This window comes from Pelobates fuscus, chromosome 4, assembly GCF_036172605.1.
Source record: "Pelobates fuscus isolate aPelFus1 chromosome 4, aPelFus1.pri, whole genome shotgun sequence".
Classification (NCBI taxonomy): Eukaryota; Metazoa; Chordata; class Amphibia; order Anura; family Pelobatidae; genus Pelobates; species Pelobates fuscus.
In genome coordinates this window covers 241193023-241215765 of record NC_086320.1, presented here as the reverse complement: position 1 = coordinate 241215765, position 22743 = coordinate 241193023, and the positions used below count along the sequence as shown (strand labels likewise).

General features: G+C 42.3%; 1 protein-coding gene across 1 annotated transcript in view; it reads right to left on the bottom strand.

The window, feature by feature from the left end:
* Positions 1-22743, bottom strand: part of LIMD1 (LIM domain containing 1) — a 331045-nt gene that overhangs the window by 221368 nt on the left and 86934 nt on the right. The window contains exon 4 of the mRNA XM_063450621.1: positions 20807-20874. Coding sequence (XP_063306691.1) covers positions 20807-20874 — 68 coding nt within the window. The remainder of the gene's footprint in view (positions 1-20806; positions 20875-22743) is intronic.

Sequence of the window (22743 nt, the reverse complement as noted above, 5' to 3'; positions counted from 1 at the left end):
CCACAAATTCTCCTGGCCGCCCAATAATATCGGGCATTAACTCTGTGCTATCTCCTGTATCAGAATATATTGATTTACACCTCCATCCACTAATAAAGGGCTGCCCCTCAGACCCAAGATTGATGAGTCTTCTCAACATTTTAAATAATTTTAAATGGGAAGATGATTACCTCCTAATTAGCTGCAACGCAACTAGCCTATACACAATTATAGAGCATGAAAAGGGCTGTGAGGCTACTAATTTTTTTTTCTTAGGGAATCTAGCAAATATATTGAAGCGTAACTGAGTTTTATTCTGGATTGTGTTAAAATGATTTTAGAGAACAACTATTTTTGGTTTGAAGGGGAGTTTTTTATGCAAGTCAGAGGGACAACAATAGGGACCAGGTTTGCACCTAGTTATGCCAACCTGTTTATGGTATCTTGGGAAAGAACTTTCATTTACCAGGGGCATGCCTTTGGTGCAAGCCTGGTCTTATATAAGAGATACATTGATGATATTGTTATCATTTGGAAGGGATTCAGTAACCTTTTTGACACTTTTTTTTTAATTCTCTTAATACGAACAATTGGGGAATTTGTTTAACAAAAAGTGAGTAATACGAGTATTGACTTTTTAGATTTAAATATTTCTATTTTTAACAATATTTTCATCACAAACAATGGCATTCCAACGTACCTAGGGGCATGTTTTGAGACTGTGGAGGAATTGTTTAAATCAACAAGATTTTTACGCACAGTCATGTGTTTTAAAAAAACAATTAGTGTAAAAAGGCTATGAGAAATTCTTAAATAAACAGATTAAAAATGTTGCACTTTTAAATAGATCTCCCCTTTTAGAGTATAAGAAAAAGAAGACCAAAAAAATAGAGAATGACATCCCATTTATTTTTAATTACTCAAGCAATATAGGTACCATCCAAAAAATATCAATAAGAATTGGCACATTCTACAATAAGATGATGTTTTAGGGAGGCAAAAAATTTGTAAACAGATTTTAACGAACAGTTTTTTAGAAAAAGGAATACCGGAATAACAACAACTTTTTAACTATCTGGTCAAAGAATCAAGAAGGTTTTTACCACTGTGGTATGTGCAATGCATGTAAAAATACAGATATATCAAATACAAATGTAACAGTATTTAGTTTATCCATTACAAAAAAATAATTTAAAATTAAATCTTTGATTTTATTAATGACACGGAGGCTCCTAATATGCATTCTCTTTTCTTTTATTTACCTCAGCAGCAAAGATTGAGAGAAAATATCTTTATGTATATAAACAAATTATCAATCTGCCTAGGAACAGGGCAGCCAATCATAACACAGGATGGTTTAATAGAGGTCTGATCCAATTGTAAGCTCCCTCTTTACATAGTAACATCGTTACATAGTTACATAGCTGGAAAGAGACTTGCGTCCATCAAGTTCAGCCTTCCTCACATATGTTTTTGCTGTTGATCCAAAAGAAGGCAAAAAACCTAGTCTGTAGCGCTTCCAATTTTGCAACAAACAAGGAAAAAATTCCTTCTTGACCCCAAAATACCCCAAAATAGCAGTCAGATGTCTCCTTGGATCAAGCAGCTGTTATCCCACTTATTAGAAATTCTATCCCTGTATGTTATGTTTTTGCAAGTATTTTAGTTTAAACATCTGTATGAACTCTGATAAAACCACCTCTTAAGGCAAAGAATTCCATATCCTTATTACTCTTACTGTAAAAAAACCTTTTCTTTGCCTTAGATGAAATCTCCTTTCTTCCAGCCTAAATGCGTGCCCTCGTGTCCTATGTATAGCCCTGTTTTTCCACACTAAAGATATTTAAGTTTTTTAACCTTTCTTCGTAACTAAAATGCTCCATTACTTTTATCAATTTGGTAGCTCGTTTTCTAGTGCCATGATATCCTTCTTTAGAACAGGTGCCCAAAATTGGGCATATACAAGGTGTGGGCTTACCAGCGATTTATAAAGAGGCAAAATTATATTTTCATCCCGAGAATTTATGCATGACAAAACCTTACTGGCCTTAGCAACTGCAGATTGACATTGCTGTTCTTTGCTGCCTCAGACCAGGTAAGTACAGTTTTGTTTCTGTACATGTAGTGATTTAATCATGTCAACCTCACCAGAAAAGACACCTGGACATGGCCCCATGGATGTGTCTTCTATCTAGGCCTACAGAGGGATAGTCCCATCACGATCAGAAACTGCTGAACATGCTATATTTGGCGGCCCAAAGGGAATTGGCTCAGAAATGGCTCTGCCCAGAACCCCCTCCCCTGTCCCTAGTCATCACAAAGTTTAAAGATAACCAACTTATTGCCACGTTGAGTTCATGGGTGCGGAACACCACAAAGACCTTTCAAAAGGTGTCGGACCTGGGGCGGGGTCAAGCCGCCGAACTGATCAGTCGCAGGTTCCCTGAGCTCCTGATCCCTGAAGCCTAAAACGGATAAAATAAACGATAATAGAGCAACAAGCAGACTACAAACAGGGGAAAGGCACTCTGGAGAGAGGGCTGCCTGACCCCACAACTGCCAAGTTGAAGCTCGGGTCAATCCAGCGACCTCCCGCGGATTGTGGCCTAGCTGACAGGAGGACGTGGCAGACGGCTGCTGCCCCACTGCCACGAGCTGCTGCGGATACAGACATCCCCCCCCCCTCGCTGACTCACCTATCCTCGACTCCAGCGAGTGGCGGTGACGGCGCGGGCACCGCCATGCGCTCCCACAAAATGGCGGACGGACACACAGGACTACACTTACCTGAACCACCAAACCTCCCAGCCCTACATGTAAGCCTAGCACAAAGACTCAACGAGCTCTTCCTCCGCTTCTGGGCAAAGCTTGAAGCCCGAACCGAACCCACACATACGCAGAGCCGGGGGAGCCCCAACAAGTGGGAAAGGAGCGGCTAGCACAGGTACGCCCTCCGGGCACTCGAAACCCACGACCCAAGACCGCCAGCAGGGGGAAACACCCCACACTCCGGCCACCACGACGGAAATTCCCCCGCCAAAAGAGGCGCAAGTACAACGGGGGCTTCTGGCACACCCTAGACGGGAAAGACCCGGACTCAGACAAGAGTTTAAAGCGGGCCCCTCACATGGACTGGGGTAGGGTGTGGACCTGTTCCCCGATTACTGGGGTAGGGTGAACAACCCAAACCAAGTTCAGAACTGATACACCGCTGCCAGTCATAAGCAATACCCACCGCCACGAACATACTAGCTTCCTGACCCGTTCCTCTGACCGTCGGACAGCACTTCACAGCCAGCGGAAAACAGGGGCGCTTGCTACTGAAGATCCAGCATATGTGACTTTGTGCTTGCATAGCTTAAGTATTGTTTATCTCTTATCTATATTTGTTTAATTATACAGTCAATGCTACACGGAGCTACAGTAACTCATCCAGTAAAGCAACTGTTTTAGCATCTACTGAACTCTGACGCTTAACCAAATTTGTGCATTAACAGCTCTGACCTGAGGCTGCTATACAGGACTGTATATTTCTCACTACTCTATGTTGAATAGTATGTAGCCCTAGCGTGACACTGAGATGGGCCCATGGGTATAGCATATTGTCTGCTAACCAGTAGACTGGCATCTAACCAACCAGCTAATGTTACGTCTGCTTGAATTTACCTACTAAGTCGTTAAGCCCAAATAATCCAGCACCTACTGTAAGGATATGAAATCTTGAACTGCCATCTTACTTGTAAGCCCACTACACTTTCTATGAGAGTGGGATAAGTGTAAATGTGTTAAATTGTTTAAATGAGGGGGGGGCGTGGCCAGCTGAGCAACGACTTGTGTGGAGCTCCTGCTCACAACGCCTAAAATAGACCTAAAAAGCCACAAACCCCTAAAAACTGGGACCCTAAAACCAAGCTGTCACCGGAGCTGAAACCCCCCACAGAGAGATGGGGCGAAAAACCAAAAGACTAGCCCGCCCGGAGGGCTCCTATCTGTCCGACATCAGGCGCTCTTTTGAGAGGCAGCAGCAGCCAACACAACCTAAAATGGCGCCGTGCAGGCCTCGAAGCGCCAGTGAATCAGACTCATCTATGGAGGAAGGAAACCCTCCGGCACCACACGCCGCTACCGCAGTATACCAGTCAGAAGAATCGGACTTGGATGACTCACCCTCCACAAAAGGTGACTTCAAAAAGCTGTTACTAGATTTGCGGGAGGTCTGGAAGGCCGACCTGGCTTGTGTGCAATCAGAGGTGGTAGGCATCAAGGCGCGCCTTGGCGCAGTGGAAGTCCGGGAAGGAGACAGGGACACCTTGCTCACAGACACCAGAACGCAAGTGGAAACAATGTCCCACCAACTCCAATGACTTACCCGCACTGTCGCAACAATGTAAACACGCCATCGCAAGAAAAATGTCCGCATACGCGGAGCCCCAGAAGATATAGGCCCGGAGGCCTTGCTGGAGTATACTAACAGAGCTGCAATAACCATGGGGGCGAAAAAAGATGGCGATACTCGGCCGATAAAGGCAGCATTCAAGATTAGGAAGGCCCCGACCGCCCCGGCGGATGCCTCCAGAGACATAATAGCCGTCACCCGAGACATCTCAGTCAAAGCAGCGCTTATGGCATACTCGAGGAAAACACCCACCACCAACATGAATAACCACCACATCAGAGTTTTCGACGATCTCCCGTTCTCAACCCTGATGGAGCGGCGGAACTTAATGCCAATCACCCGCCAACTGCGAGAAAGGGGTATTAGATATCGCTGGGGGCAGCGGGCACGCTAGTCGTACCACATAAAGACACTATCCTTACACTATACGCAGAGGAGGACCCCACAAGATTTCTACAGAGCTTACAGCAGCTACAGCAGATGCCTCCGGAACCGGGGAACTGCAAGACTCCATACGGTACAGGTGAAGAAGGAAATGTAGCGAGAGACACCGGTATGGAGAAGAAGAGGGGGAAACAATGACCACAGAACACCCCATTACAACACAAGAAAAAGTGGCTGTTACCCACATGCCTAGTACCAAGGATCACCGGATTGCTGACGTACTCGGAACATCTTTGAATGCAATGACGCTCACCGTGATGCCATCCCATATCTATGCGCATATAGTAACAAGAATGGCTTCAAGGGTTATTGAGAACTTGATGGACCACGGTGTTCCTGAGGTTTAAAGGATATCGTCACATTTTGCCTGAAAGCAGTATCTCTATAGTGCTAGGATATAGTCTATTCAGCAGCCATCTGGGATATCCTACAAGACCAAAACTTTTTATTTTTATACTGCATGTTAGCAGAGGCATTAGATAACACTTCGGGGCTCATTCCAAGACAGCTCTAAATATATGTATGGGCTACTACTACGATTTTTTGGGGGTTTTTTTTAGGTAGATTACCGCATTTTGATCCTATGTTTAATGGCTGTTATTCCTAGCCTTGCAAGCGCTGAACGTAAAACCTCCTGAAAACTCTGATTTAGTTATCAGCCGTTTTACCTGTGCCAGTATCTGTTTACTCCTGTAACAAGATTATAAATGCACTATTGCGTTAGATAGTTGATTACTATTTTGGAGTTAGAAATGTGCCTGAACCTGCAGTAGTTTTTTTAATACCTGTACAAGATGGCTATTTTCATATGTATTGCTTCTGTGGAAATGCTAGTAACGAATAACTCATAGAATGTACTAGTCGCTGCAATTTCAGCTCTGCAGCACCCTGTTGGCTAATGCTGGGCTTTCCACGATGCTCTACAAGCACGGTTGGCCATCAGGGTCCTAGCGGAACGCAGGTGTGTAGAAGATCCTAGCTAACCCTGAATGTCAATAAAATGTCGTACACAAGGTCATGTATTGACGACAGCCATTAGTTGTAGACCAAGTTTCTCCAGTAATGTGCACCTTCTTTTCCAGACCAAAACACAATTATTTACAGCTTCCCCTCCAGGATTTAAGCCCGTGGATACTGCTACCTTGAATAGTGCCTGTTTAATTTTTAATTTTTTTAATTTTTATTTTTTTTCACCCATCCGTTAGTTACCTTTTTGCATACGAATACTGTTACGTGGCTACACACAGCCAGACATAAGAATTATTGCAAATTCCTCCATTGTCCATACAATATCGTCAAATATTGCTAATCTGGTATATACTTATTAAGACAAAAAAAAAGTGCACAACATGTATATGAATGTCCAAGGATGCTCTATGTACACATAGGGTGTATGTACGTGTGAATTTAGATGTATTTTTGTAAACACTGCACTTAAAGGACCACTCTAGTGCCAGGAAAGCATACTCGTTTTCCTGGCACTAGAGTGCCCTGAGGGTGCCCCCACCCTCAGGGACCCCCTCCCGCCCGGCTCTGGAAAGGGGAAAGGGGTAAAAACGTACCTTTTTCCAGCGCTGGGCGGGGAGCTCTCCTCCTCCTCTCCGCCTCCGTTCCTCCCCGTCGGCTGAATGCGCACGCGCGGCAAGAGCTGCGCGCGCATTCAGCCGGTCACATAGGAAAGCATTCATAATGCTTTCCTATGGACGCTTGCGTGCTCTCACTGTGATTTTCACAGTGAGAATCACGCAAGTGCCTCTAGCGGCTGTCAGTGAGACAGCCACTAGAGGAAATAGGGGAAGGCTTAACTAATTGATAAACATAGCAGTTTCTCTGAAACTGCTAGGTTTATAAAACAATGAGTTAACCCTAGCTGGACCTGGCACCCAGACCACTTCATTAAGCTGAAGTGGTCTGGGTGCCTAGAGTGGTCCTTTAACAAAAATAAAGAATTAAAAAAAAAAAAAATTGTTTAAATGATGAGCTCAGTATTTTTATACTGAGACAAAAGAGGCGCTTCATTAGTATTTGAAAGTTAATTCCCCATATGGGATTAATTGTATAGAACACCAATCAGCACATCTTCCCTGCCCTGTGTGTTTGTTGCAAAGGATCCATACTGTAAATATGATTTTTGTTTGAAAATAACAGAGCAACATTTACATTTTCAGCAGTCCAACACATGATTCATTTTGTGCTGTAAGATAACCTTTTTTTTTTTTTTTTTTTTTTTTATTGCTACAGATTCTTTTAAATGATCGAGTGCAATAACTACTGCATATGTTTTGTGTCTTCTATGTCTCACATTATATGTGTTCTTTTAAATTGTGGTATATAGCCTGGATTAGAAATCATGGACAAAGGTTTCTACCTGTGATACTAAGGCTCTTGGAGACTGACCGGTCTAAGGTTTACCATGCCTTTCAACATGGTATAGTTTAAAAAAAATGTTAAGTCTCTGAGAGTTCTGAAAGATTCTGGTGAAACCATGTCTGTGTAATCTGGTCCAGATGTTTGTTCAATTTCTATAAGATTTAAGTTGATGCAGCATCATCTCAGATTAGTTAATGGACGTTTTATACAAATAGTTGAGTTGTAAGCACGCTATATAAATGGATCCTTTCTTTATATACAATACTATAGTAGCTTAAAGTAATGAAGTTAATTAAGAAAATGTATACATAATAATCCCTAAAATAAATCTAAACTAAAATTGGTATACCTTCCAATAATATGTTCTGAATACAGCTGTTAACTGTTTATTCTGTGATAATATGTGAAGTGTGCAGCTTAACTGGAAAGTGGTTTAATTTATATGTTGCTGTATTGTTTTAAATTATATTTGAATCAGTTTGTCTCAGTCTAGTGATACTGATAAGAATGCCAGCCAAATAACCTAGCAAATAACTGTTTTATTAGCTGTTGAATACTAGCGTATTGGCCAAGAGTAGTTGGAGTTGGAGTAGTGCTATCAGCTCAGAGAGACTCTGTGTTGTGGTCTGATATAGCTATATGGGAATGGAGATTTGGAGGTGTTATTTTAAGACTGCTTTCATATTGTGTCTATCCGTGTTTCCTAGGAGGGAGACAGAGTGTGTAGTTGTGTGCCCATAAATGTGATTTCTGTATTGGCATATCTGCTGGGTACCCATTATGTGTTTCTACAAAGATACTGTTTTGTGAGACATTGTATGCTGAGTATGAGTTATATGTTTGAAATGAATTGTTGTTTATGAGCTTAGTACTTCAGTAAGATGTGCTAAAATGTGGAATAGGTTGAAGTTGAAATGTTGGGATTATGGAAGAATAAGCAGTCTATATCCACTGCTTTGGCATATAAGCAAGATGCAAAGGAAGAGATTGGTAATATGATTTTTGTAAAGAGATTTTACAAGTGTTGGAAGGATGAGGCAGGTTTGATGTCTGGGGATTATATGGATCTCCTTAAAATACAGTCATGCCTTGGTAATATGTTGCCACAGTATTCTTTGCTTGTGAAACAATTGATTTCAGACAGGGCCAATTTGGGTGGCTAAGATTTTCTTACCAAGGTTATAGAAAAGGAAAATGCAGGTTGTTTTGACTTAAGAAAAGATTTAGGAAGTAAGGTTGCTTATTATGCTCAGGGATTGCAACACTGTCCACCTACACAGACCCGAGAGAGAGGATGGGATGGAGCACATAGAGCCCGTGGAAGGGGTGGTCAAAGAGGGGCAAGGAGATGGAGATAAGGAAATCAGGGTTATAGGGGCAGGGGTAACCAAGGAGGAATAGACAGGATCACTTGTTTCAACTGTGGCTAGAATGGCCACTGGAGGAATGAGTGTCCACACCCCAGGAAACCCCAACAGCCCCAATCACCCCACAATTCTCAAAATACGCCCGGTAGGCAAGAACAACACCAGGCCCACTCCCAACACCACTGGCCAGCACTTCCCCCTCCCCCCTCTCTCCAGCAAGCCCAAATTGCACTTGGGCCATTGACAGGTACCACTGACCAGCACACCCATCACATCCCATGGCCCCAATAGGGCTGCCTTGAAGGTGACACTCAAACTTTTCCACTTTTGTCCTCTCCGAATGATGATCAGCCTTTTTGCATTCTGGTCATAGAAGGTAGAACCTTGCCATTTTTGGTAGATACTGGAGCTACGTGTTCCAGTCTCTGTGACACCTATTATCAGGGGACAAGGGAAAAGTCTACACCTTCATTGGGTATTAATGGAGTGTCAACACCCACTTTTGTCACACCACCACTGTCTGTTTTCTGTCCCCTTAATGGTTCTTCTACTGTGCACCCTTTTCGTCTAATACCTAAATGTCCTGTTAGTTTGCTGGGAAGGGATCATCTTGGTATTCTTGGAGCTACCATTACTTGCACGCCCTCTGGTGGTATTGATGTGTCTATGTTGTGTTCTGAAACTATTGATTTGTCTGATGTTCCTTCTTCTGTGTGGGCTTCATCTAAGCTAGATGTAGGATTTATCAACTGCACCCCTTACAAAGCCAAACTAAAAGCAGATGTAACTACCTTAAAGGACCACTCTAGGCACCCAGACCACTTCAGCTTAATGAAGTGGTCTGGGTGCCAGGTCCAGCTAGGGTTAACCCATTTTTTTATAAACATATGTTTATAAATTGGTTAAGCCTTCCCCCTAATCCTCTAGTGGCTGTCTCATTGACAGTCGCTAGAGGCGCTTGCGTGATTCTCACTGTGAAAATCACAGTGAGAGCACGCAAGCGTCCATAGGAAAGCATTGTAAATGCTTTCCTATGCGACCGGCTGAATGCGCGCGCAGCTCTTGCCGCGGGTGCGCATTCAGCCGACGGGGCGGAGAGGAGGTGGAGAGGAGGAGGAGAGCTCCCCGCCCAGCGCTGGAAAAAGGTAAGTTTTACCCCTTTTCCCCTTTCCAGAGCCGGGCGGGAGGGGCCCCTGAGGGTGGGGGCACCCTCAGGGCACTATAGTGCCAGGAAAACAAGTGTGTTTTCCTGGCACTAGAGTGGTCCTTTAAACAATACCACCTGTCAGAAGCCAAGGTTGAGGGAGTTCGCCCCATGGTCCAATCTTTTCTAGAGCAGGGAATACTAAAGCCAGTAGTTTCCCCATATAACACACCTATTAATCCAGTTCCTAAAGGTAATGGTTATCGCTTAGTTCAGGACTTTAGAGCCCTGAATAGTTTAATTGTGCCCATTGCACCCATTGTCCCTGATGTGACATCCCTCATTACAGCCATTCCACATGATGCCACTTGCTTCACTGTCATTGATTTAAGTAATGCATTTTTTTCTATACCTATTGATCAAGAGACACAGCTACTTATGGCTTTTACTTTTGAAGGCTGTCAGTATACCTGGACACGCTTACCCCAAGGCTATGTGGATTCCCCAGCCGTTTATTCGCTGGTACTCCAACAAGGTTGTAAAACACAAAAAGCAATTGTGTAAATCAAAGGTTGATTACTTAGGTTTTGTTCTCGCTTCAGGCACCAGACAATTGAGTCCAAAACGTATTGAGGTCATTCAGAGGATTCCTAAACCCACTACTCGGAAGGAGTTGCTCACCTTCCTTGGCATGATTAAATTACTACCGCCAATGGATCCCTGAATGCTCCCAATATGACTCAATCATAAGGGAGGCTGTACGTTCTGACAGCCCTGAAAATGTCTGCTGGTCACCAGACATGCTAGCTGCGTATATTGACCTCAAAGTTGTTATTGTGCAAGCCCCGGCTTTAGGACTACCTGTGTATTGTAAACCATTTCATTTGTATGCTTGGTACAACTGTAAAACCATGGCCGCGGTCTGTGCACAAGAGCACGGAGGCGGTATGCGTCCCATAGCATTCTTTTCCAAAGTAGTTCCAGCTCCGGTACAAGGTACGTCGGCGTGTCTCAGAGCATTGGCAGCATGTGCAATGGCTGTTGAAACTGCTACTACTATCACACTAGGGCATCCTACAATACTTCATGCCAGTCACCAGGTCACTGAGCTTATAAAAAATCTCACCACACAACACATGACAGCCCAGCGCTTAAGTGGTTATGAGATTCTTTTTCTTAATACCCAGAATCTGCTATTGTCTATAGTCCTGTTAATTCTGGTCCTATGTCTGTTTTGCATGCTATTCTCACTTCTGCATCTGACTCTGTGTTTATACCATCTGAGCCTCATAATTGCATTGAACAAATACATATTGCCACATCGAGTGAACATTTACACAGACTCACGATATGCTCATGGGGTGGTGCATGATTTTGGTGTGATTTGGAAACAAAGAGGCTTTGTAGGAGCTGATGGAAAAGCCATTTCACACACAAATCTCATCCAATCACTTCCAATCACTTCTAGATGCTATCCTACTCCCATCCGAAGTAGCTGTTATTCACTACAAGGCCGTGGGTAGTGATGACTCTGGGTAGTGATGACATTTCCAGAGGTAATGCCTTGGCTGACAAAGTGGCAAAGGAAGTTGCAGCCAAGACTCTTTACTATGAAATGTTTCCTGCTATGCTCACACCTCCCACATGCCCTACTGACAGTTTGCTTTTGCAGCTTCAAGCCTTTGCAACGCAATCTGACTTTGATTTTTGGATTAAACAAGGTTTAGAGAAAGATCAGAATGATCTGTTCTCTAAAGAGGGGAGAATAGGCATACTTGAAGCCAGCTGCTTTATTCCAGCTGCTTTATTTTCATCAGTCAGGCACATGGCAAGCACCATCCAATTCCTCATGAATTAATTTTATATTATGAATCTCAGGCAGCATGTACAGTCTTTTGTAAGATCATGTGAACCATGTATGAGAACACATCCTAATATTCCACACAAATCACAGCACGAACATTTGCCCCCTCCAGCTGCTCCTTTTGCACACTTACAGATTGATTTTACTCATGTACCCTAAAATTGGTAAGAAACAGCAATACTTACTGGTCATAGTTGATCAGTTTAGTAGATGGCCTGAGGCCTTTGTGACATCTAGGGAAGATGCTAGGACTGTAGTGAAGATTATTGTTACTGAAATTATTCCCAGGTATGGCTGCCCTCTGCAGATTGGCTCTGATAATGGCCCGGCTTTTGCCTGTGGGGTTGCCCAGCTAAATTCTTGCAAGTTACCTGGAAGTTTCATATACCCTATCATCCACAGAGTTCAGGGGTAGTTGAAAGGATGAATAGGACTATAAAGGATGAAGCTTATGAAAGCTACTGCAGGAACATGGGTAAATTGGACTAGATATCTACCAGCTCCATTTGAGATTTTGATGGGATGACCTTTTCCCACACCCTGGGCCAGGGAACCGCTTGTTATAATGTCTGGGGATTTACAGCTAATACAAGAAAAATATATACAGGAATTATTGATAAAACTGAATGGTATATATGGCAATGTTTCTTCGCAGTTTCCCCTTACCTTCACAGGAACCTACTCATCCATACCAGCCCGGTGACAAGGTGTATATCCGTCAGCTTAACAGGACCAAGAAAGGAGGATACCCTTTTGGACCACCTGCTACTTTGATTGCTGTACCCAGAACCGCTGTCCTCACAGATTCCCACGACATCTGGATTCACGCATCACGAGTGAAGCTGTGTCAAAAGAGGGGAACCAAGGAAGACAACACTACTCCTCACTCGGAAACAGAAGAATTTCCGCTTAGCGAAGCATCATGGCTTTCACACCATATCGTAGATTGAGAGGATCATACGAACCTGAGACCAAGATTATGTTTTGCGCTATGCTTTCTAGAGTTGTTATACTCCCTCTGATATTGTTCCTTGAATGCCATTATGAGTACAAGTCAATAGGTAGTTTGAAACCTGTTTGTTTCTGGAGAAAAGACTCTGACACGATGAACAATTCTTCAATACCCCCAGCCCAATAAGGCCTTAGCACATCATCTAGCATTCGTCACACACGCTCCCTCAATAACCTTTCTCCACCATCTTTCTATCAGCATGTAATATGCAATCACTCATTGACTGAACGCATTTGGATGAATTGGATAAATAATAACCCTTATAAGTACCAGTTACCCATATGGAATGTGTCCACAGCTAATGAAACCGATGCATTATGTTTGTTTGAAGGTTCACGTAAAATTGTTAGATCTTATAACGCAGAAATGTGCACGGTTACGGTTGCTAATTACACTAGCATCTGTGCCACCTTATTTAATATAAGTTCTGATGGTAAGAAAAAAACACCTAAACAGGTTTGGGATATATATTATAAGAAAATTAGTAAGGTTGCATATCAATGTAAACAGACAGGCCATATTACTTTTAATAATGATTATACAACTGGCACCATTAATTGGAAAAGGGGACAAATGTTAGTCATTATGAACAACCCTGCAATTGGGAACTGTACACTACCTTATATTTTTACACCTTATTACTGTCCTTTATCCTCTACCATAGAACCAAAAGTCAACAACGACACACACACACCTATTCCGTCCACATGTATTAATACAACTGCCTTCTTACAAGCTGTACATGTGTCATTAAAAATTACTATTCCTGTTGTAACATTATGTAACACAGCAAACAAAAGGCAGAAAAGGGAATGGTATGACACACTGTTAGGAGGTGCTGGAACCACTATGGGTATACTAAATAGTATAGACATGGAGACCCTCAAGAATAAGTTAAACACGGCCAGCATGCATATAGAGACTGGTTTCCATGCTACTGCAAACTGGGCTCCAACTGTTGTTAAATCACAGGTTACAGGATTGGATTTAGATAAATCAATGTATAACTATTTAGGTAATTTAACTGTTGCAACTATGGAATTCACTACAGGTCTAGGTAACTGGAGTACTTGTGCCATCAGGTATTTATGGATGCAACAACAAAGATTGGCATTAGAAGACATACCAATGATTCCTAAACTAGAGAAGATTAGAGGGATGCTTAACCTCACAGATAATGCATGGTTACTTCTATAGCCCCAATCCACTAAATGCAATGAATGGTTAACTGGAAAGGTTTCACATTTTTCATGCTCATGCTATTTTCCACTATATCATACATCATCAAAGGATGTTAAATTAGCTTGTCAATTTAACACATTACCAGTACCAGTCTATAATCTCTTTGCCAGGAATTTAACCTGGTGGGCACCCACATACACAGGGGACTATATTTTTCCCAAAGATAATATGACCTATTCCCTCAAACACTGTGTTCTCACTGACAAAGGCTATGCATGTCAACACTCGTCCCCTATGTACGACCATGCTTACTCCAGAATGAACATATGGCACATATATCCTGAAAATTATTTTACTATGACTGAAATAAGCACACGACATATCTGTTTGGCAACTAATCTCCCTACAAAGATAATTACTAGCAATACAAGTATTAATCTACCTCTTCCTTTTTCAGGATGTCTGACTAATGTTACCTGGTTAGATCTTTTTTTTTTTTTTTTTTCAATTTGAATTTTATTGAAATGTATTTGCATTAAAACATCTGTTTTCAACATATGTAGGATATGTAAAATAGGCGAACTATATGTTATATAAGTCAAACAGTAATACAATTGGCACGCTTGTCTTAAATGTACAACAGTACTATAAACATTGTATGATTCATTTTAGGGTAGGTGAACCGTCTAAAAAAGATACGGTGTCTGTGGGATAAAGGGTCTTGGAACGCACTGATGGGGTATGTTTAGGGACTCTGGTGGCAGGACCACAAGGGTTGCAGTCTCTAGTTCATTTACGACCTGTCAGATAGCCTGCTGATCTGTTTTATATACAGTCCCTTGCTGGGTTGTATGTGCTCTCTTGGAATCTGGTGCGCTGTCTTCGGTGGCGCTGTGGTGTTTGAGTGAACCTGTTGATCCTCTGGCAGCTTCAGGGCTCTCAGCAGTTTCTGCGGGTCATCTGTGGAGGATAGGGTTAGAATGTCTTTCCCACAAGGTACCACCAATGAGCCTCCCATGTCCCAGCGGTACTCGATGGTGTTGTCTCGTAGTCGTTTGGCCACTGGGCCTAGTTTCCTCTTTTCTGCGAGGACTTGAAATGGGAGGTCGCTGTAGATGGAGACTGGGTGTCCCTCCAGCTGTACTGTGCCCAATTCCCTGGAGCGCTTCATTATTGCACTGCGTGCGGTTATGTCTCTAGTCACGGCAATTACATCCCTAGGTGCCGTTTCTGGTGCCGTTGCTGCCTTTCTGACTCTAAAGGTTGCTGATATGGATGGGGTATCTGGGCTATCCGTGATGCCCATAGAGGCTATCATTTTTCTCACGGTTGGGAGCAGGACTCCATCGCTTACCCCTTCTGGCACTCCTCTTAGGCGGACATTTCGCCGGCGGTGTCTGGAGTCTAGGCTGATCACTGTTTTCTGCAGTGAATGTACCTGCTTAGTAAGTTCTACCAATTGTTCTTTTGACTGGCTTTGTTGCAGGTCTCGCAAGGCCTCTCTCTCCTCCACCTCTTGTAGTCTCTTGCGGATGCTGCAGACCTCTGTCTGAGTCTGCTGTATGTCCGACTTCCATATTTCCCTCATGGCCGTGAGTAGCCGTTTGATATCTCCCTTTGTGGAGGGAGTGGAGTCTTCTTCCGACTCTGTGGCTGATGATGTGCCACCCGGGTCCAGTGAGGCAGGGGATTCCCTCTCTGCTTCGGAGTCGTCCGAGATCTCCGGGCTGAAATGAGGATCGGGCGCCATTTTAGGTAGGGACGTTGGCTTGGGCCTCTGGAAAGATTGCCTGATATCTGGCTAGCCTGCCGCCTCCGGCTTCTGATGTTTTCTATTTTTTCGCCCCATATTTGTCTCTTGTGGGGGGTTGTTTGCGGATTCTCGTCTGATGTTTTTTTTGGCCCAGTTTGGTCTATTATGGTGGGGCCTTTACGGAGCTCCACTGATATGCGTCTTGTGAGCTGCTTGGTTGGCCACGCCCCCTACCTGGTTAGATCTTAATGGCACCCAATATTATTTCAGCGACACAATCACTTTAGACAAACATATTAATGCCCTATTAGGTTCTCTGCCTTTTGAAGATTGCCATTTACCTCTTGAGACTATTGTCTCCTTAATGAAAGGAAAACAAAATATGTTTAAACATCTTGTTACACATAATGATGCTATAGTACACACACAGGTAGCCATACATATCCTAAAAGGAGAACTCCTTAAGGTGAGTTCACAAATTCAGAATGATTTAGCCCATCATTGGTACGATGCTTTTACTAGTTGGTCCCCTACTGGATCCCAGATAATTAAATCATTCTACTATCCTCTTGTTATTATAGTCCTGATTTTATTGGGTATGATTTTATATAACTGCCATCTTACTTGGACCTTGAGGAAGAGAATACAGAAATCAATTCATAATGCAGAACAGAAACAATTGGAAATCCTCCTCTCTGCTACCGGAGCATATCAACCCATCTTTAAAACTGGGCCTTAGGAATTACCACATGGGAATCGAGGTGAAGAAATTAATGAAAGTCCCGCAGGGAGTGACTAGCACCCCTGAAAATACCATGTGGAAGTTTCTCTGTCCTGGGAGAATGTTAACCGATAATATGAGCAAGTTTATTGCTCAAAGAGGGGGATGTAAAGATATGAAATGGTTAACTCTCTTTGCTTTATATGCTTTAAAATAATGTTTGAAATAATTATGCTAATTTTGGCAGATGTATTTTGTACCACGGTCTTCCTTCTAGAGGATGTGCGACCTTGCTCGACCACAGGATGTTCCTGTCCTGTCTTTATTCAAATGCTTATCTTTTAATGTCCGACAAGTATATACTATTAACTATAAGGAAGTGATAAACCTCCTGCTTGCATGACAACCTGTGTCTAAATGCTAGCCCTGAAAATATATTCGATGAGAACTTGTTAAGCACTCTTTCGTGTCTGTGTGTTAATTTGCTAAACAAGAACTCCCATCAATTGATGTGGTGACTGGAGAATCGAGAACCGAGGGGAGTAGAGTCCATTACAGCAATAACCCTTTCACCTACCCGACAGGGAGGCGCAGCAGTCTTATATGTATCACCAAATGAATGTTACCTCCTATAAAAAATTTAAAATGTGCCTGACTAGCAAATACCGCAACATGTACTGCATACTGATACCTTGACACCACTGTTGTGGTGAATCAAGGCTGTTTGTCATTCTTTGTGCTCCTGTGGGAGCAGTACACTGACGAGACAGGGGTATAAACTGACCGGTCCCTGGTGAATGAGACGGAGGGCGGGGATGTGGGACCACGAGGGGGAGGGGGAACCTGGTTGCCTCTTGCCTCCCCCTCTCAGTACATATTTTTTAACCTACCCTAAAGACAGATGGTACATATCCCAATCACCACTGCATAACATGTATTTTAACCCCTTACTGCAACAAACAGGAATTTGTGCAGACAGAACCGGTGTTTGCACGGGCCTCTGTACAGCATCCATACCATAACGAACACCACTGCATGGCTGTGGGCACCCGTCACCGAGTCGGACAGACAGCCTCTTTAAGGGCAAGAGAAGTGACGAAGCGGAATGCGTGCTCACTGAAATGCTTAGATTTCTTACATAACTCACATGCAAAATGTACCAATCACAACACGTGTTCTTAGTGCCTCCTTTTTCCTTTTATATTGTTTATGTTATTGTTTACGTTAAATTAAGTTAACACTACAAAACCTTGAAGGGTTGCGACCAGGTCAAACACCAATATACAATCTACTGCAAGTATTAACAATATATTCTTTGCTTTCTGTACCACAACTTCACAGATATGAGAAATGTGATTTGGCTTTTGCACAAGCCACCATTGATGCACTGCAATTTCCATCATTGCAAAAAGAATAAATAAAAAAAAAAAGAAACAATGGAAAAACTATTTATCCCAATAGCATTACATAAACGGGAACAAGATTTTAGAATTACTATCTCTCCCAGAGACTGGTATAGCTCAATGATTTTATTAAATAGAAATATTCACTGTTTGGGATTAAATTAACTCCATTTCAAGCTTCTTAATAGATGGCATTACACACCATTAACAATAAAAAAATATATATTCACAATCATTATCAAACTGCTGGAAATGTGATGAACAAGCGTCAAACCTATTACACATGTGGTGGAAATGCCCTATTATTGAAGCAACATGGAGGGAAGTTTACCCTAAGTTAAACAACTTGATGGGATACCCCATCACTTTTACAGGTGATACTCAAAAAATGTGAATATTGTGCAAAAGTTTCTTTATTTCAGTAATGCAACGTAAAAGGGGAAACTAATATATGAGATAGACGCATTACATGCAAAGCAAGAAAGTTCAAGCCGTGATTTGTCATAAGTGCGATGATTATGGCTTACAGCTCATGAAAACCCCGAATTCACAAACTCAGTAAATTAGAATATTAAATGCAATAAAAAAAACAAGGAGTGTACATAGAACACTCCCTCGGCGCTGGTGACCTCTCCCCCCTGGCCGACATCAGCTCCCGAGTGGAGCTGACTGCGCATGCGTGGCCAGAGGCATGCGTGTAGTTAAACCTGCCCATTATTCAATGCTTTCCTATTAAGATTGTATTTGATGCTGTATGAGGACGTCCAGTGTCAAATAAGTGCGATTTATTCAGTGTAAATCGTGGAAATGGACTCTAGTGGCTGTCAGGAAGAGAGCCATTAGAGGCTGGATTTACCCTGTGGTGTAAACATAGCAGTTTCTCTGAAACTGCTATGTTTTCAGCTGCAGGATTAAAACTAGGGGGACCTAGCACCCAGACCACTTCATTGAGCTGAAGTGGTCTGGGGCCTATAGTGATCCTTTAACATTCATTGCAAGGGCCCAATATATATTGAGCTTACAGTATAACCACCATACTTGTGAGTGTGTTTCCTATATTTTGACTTGACATTAGTAGTTACTATACTACACTATTGTGGCTTATTTCCTCTTTTCTTTGCAACCATTCAACAGTATCTGATCACCTAGAAACTTACATGTGTTGGATATATCCTTAAGTGGGGATTGTACCAGCGACGTACACACGCTGGTGTGTGCCCCGTGCGAAACTGATCTGTGGGCCCCAACGCCCTCCCTCCCATCTCTCCCCCGATCCGTGCTCCCCTCTCTCCCCCGATCCGTGCCCCCCTCTCTCCCCTAATCCGTGCCCCCCTCTCTCCCCTAACACATACATACATACATACATACAGACACACACATACATACCTCGACAGACACATACATGCAGACACACACACATATATATACACAGGCACATGCATACAGAGACACAGGCGCACACACACACACATAGGCATAGACACACACACATACAGAGACACAGACACACACATAGACACACACATGTAGAAAATTGATGGAAGTGCACTCCACCCCTTGCCAAGGAATCCAGGGTGCTTCACTGGATATGTCCCAGTACCAAAATGGACCAGATATAATAGTAAAAATAGAAAATGAATCCAGACACTCCAAATGTATTCCAAGAAAAAGGCAATTTATTGGAACCAGCAGCTACAAAGCGACGTTTCGACCCCTAAGGGTCTTTATAAAGTCGCTTTGTAGCTGCTGGTTCCAATAAATTGCCTTTTTCTTGGAATTCATTTGGAGTGCCTGGATTCATTTTCTATTTTTAACCATACATACAGAGATACAGACACACACAGAGAGACACAGGCACACACACATACAGAGACACACACACACATACATACAAAGACACAGACACACACACACACAGAGACACAGACACATACAGAGACACACACACACACACACACACATACAGAGACACAGACACATACAGAGACACACACACACACATACAAAGAAACACATACACAAAATGTTTCCTACCTTGTTACTTTTCCTGGGGTCCAGTGGTGGCTCAGCCTGATGAGAGTCAGAGTTCCCACTCTGACTCCCTCCTCCTCCTCCTTCCTCCTGCGCGGGCTCTGACGGCTGGGAGGAGTGACCGGGGAATCACTTCCTCCCAGCTCTGATGTAATCACAGGGGGCCCGGTCGCGCTCTTAAAGCACCCAGCGCAGACCGGGCCCCCTCACAATCCATATCCATCGGGTGGCCCTGACAGCACAGTTTGCCGCGCGGGCCGGGGCAGCAAAATGTAGCAGCAGGCCTAGTACCCGGTCGCAGAGGTCCGCAGGGCGGCCGGGCCCCCTGGAGTGCCGGGCCCGGTCGCAGCTGGGACCCCTGCGACACCGGTAAGTGCGCCGCTGAATTGTACAACTTCACGCCATCACTAGTTAATAGCTCCTACATATGTGAGTGTAAAACTCATGTATTTAAGCCGTGTATCCTTATACTCACCTGAAAATACTACACCATAAGTTCCACTTTCTTTTTGCCTTTGATGCACCATTAACTTGCTGTAATGCCAAAAAAAGCTATATCTCCTGGTCAAAAAACTGCATTTTAGACTGTGTCATTTGGACTTTTTTCATAATTTTCCCAAGTACATTTAGCGCATCATTTTTGTATGTGTGTTGCATATATCTATGTATGTGAAGAGCTTCAAGCACAAACACTACATAAAACAGACTCACAGACTCTTACCCCCATGACCACTTCTAAAAGCAGAAGTGATCATGGTAGTTTGAGTAACCCTTTACATTTTTAATTTACTTTTAAATAGTAACTATTCTTTCACCATTTTAAAGTTCCACAATGTTTAGCTAAATATGATGTAAGGTAAAAACAAAATACTCTGGAAAAAGAGAGGTCGGTTGTTTTTTTTTTTTAATTAAGCTTAGGGACTAATGGCTATGCTACTTGTTCAACGTACAAATACAAAATTATATAAACCTAATCTAGTATAGGACAAAAAAAATAAAAATCTGAAACAGTTGGAGAAATAAATGTTTTGCCTAACTGCAAGTAAACATTTAATTCCATTGTATTGCAATATCATAAAATTACAATGGAAACTATAGGAGTTAAACAAAGAATAAAATAAAAATAAAAATTGCACTCACCAGAAAATCTTCTTCACAGAACACCTTTCCATTTACAAAGTAAAATGCCTTTCCTCTGAGTTTTCTGCCTTAAAATCAAAATGAAACAAATTAATCAAGTTTTCAGTAGGAAAATTAAAGCATTGATTAAACATTTTTAGATAAGCATTTTAAGTAATCACAATCTATAAGACAAACGTTTCAAATTACTTAACCATAGAATTTCCCACAGACTTTCATTGTAACTTCTGTAGATAAACACTATATGCATCAAAGCAATTTTTGTTTAATTAAGTAGTTTTAAGGGGTGATCATTATGCCCCGGCCGTCTCACTGCTCAATTCTGTACCATTTAGAAATTCAATCACTTTTGTTTCTGTCCATGAAGACCTAGCCATGACATACACAGCCTGCAAATGGTTTAATTTCCAATCAGATATTAACCTGCTTCAGAAGTTTTTATTTCCTGCTCTGTAAATTGAACCTTAGTCACCCACAGGAGATCCTAAATTCTAAATTAAACAGAATGCGCAATAAAGAAAGTTTAAATATTAGATCTATCTTTACAGGAACTGTTTAGGAAGGCTGTACAAGTCACATGCAGGGAGGTGTGACTAGGGCTGTATAAACAAAGGGATTTAACTCCTAAATGGCAGAGAACTGAGATATTTCACAAATCCCACCACAGCAAACTGGGGGATAGGCCAACTGACCACAACACGAGGATCACCTGTGACACTGCGACTTCACCTAGATTGGAAGAAAGCGAGCTGAACATTTAGGTTACCCTCCGAATGGCATAAGCGCCAGTCGCATACCCACCCATAACAGCAAGTACTTTTATAACTATCTCCTAATGACACTATTGTCATATTGTCAATGTTATATACCCTATAGATACCAACACCTACAGAAATATTTCACAATAGAAAAATATATATATTAAAAAATAAAAACAACAAAGTTTGGATTGCGATGTTTAATCCTATGCTTTAATTAAATATAAGTCGTATGTGCGAGGTTGGTGACCACTCTTCTCCCCTAAACTAAATTACTGGGTCACACTGATGTATAAAAACACACAAGAGGCCAGTGCAGCATAATGCTACTACTCACCAGAGGCTTCAACCATCACGACGGTGCAAGACAGTGTTCAGCCACTATGCTGGCATTCTTGTTTTTTAAAGTTATGTTAAGTTTCAACATTAAAACTTGTTTGCTAAAATGTATTTTATTGTTCAGCCACATGCAATGTTTCCCATGAACACGCTTATACTGTTTTACTAGTTGGGGTTCCATGGGCAGCCCTTACTACCACGTATTACAAACTACTATATAAAAGAACAACAGATTAGCTGATATAGCTGCAAAAAGCCATAGGAGCTCAAAAGGTGGGATAGAACATACAATATAACAGGTGCAAGTAAAGATACAACCTGTATAACAGGACGTGATCTGGAACAAATCTAAATGATAATAAATATATTGTGAAGTATGTAATGACAAAAGAAAAACAGCACCCACGAGGTAGAGAACTTACAAGAAGTACTGATGGTCTCCGCTCATATTATATTTTTATCATTTTGAGTATTTCCACTTGAAGAGTACCCTGTATACAGATACCCCTAAGGGGAGATGAGCACAGACCATCAGTACCATCAGTATTTCTCTCACGCTTTCAGTACATCATCATTTACAGGCCTGGATATCGCAATGTCAAGGCTGATGCTATCTCCCGACAGTACGAACCTTTAGATTCGATTGCCTCTACTCCTGAGCCCATTGTGCCTACATCTAACATAATAGCCTCGACCCGTTTGGTTATTTCGTCTCTTTTCCTTGATGGTATCAAGACATACCAATCCCAAGCACCCTCTGAGACTCCTGTTGGTAAGCTATACGTAAAAGTGAAAGACAGAAAAAAGTTATTAGCTTTTTCACACCGCCAAAACTGCTGG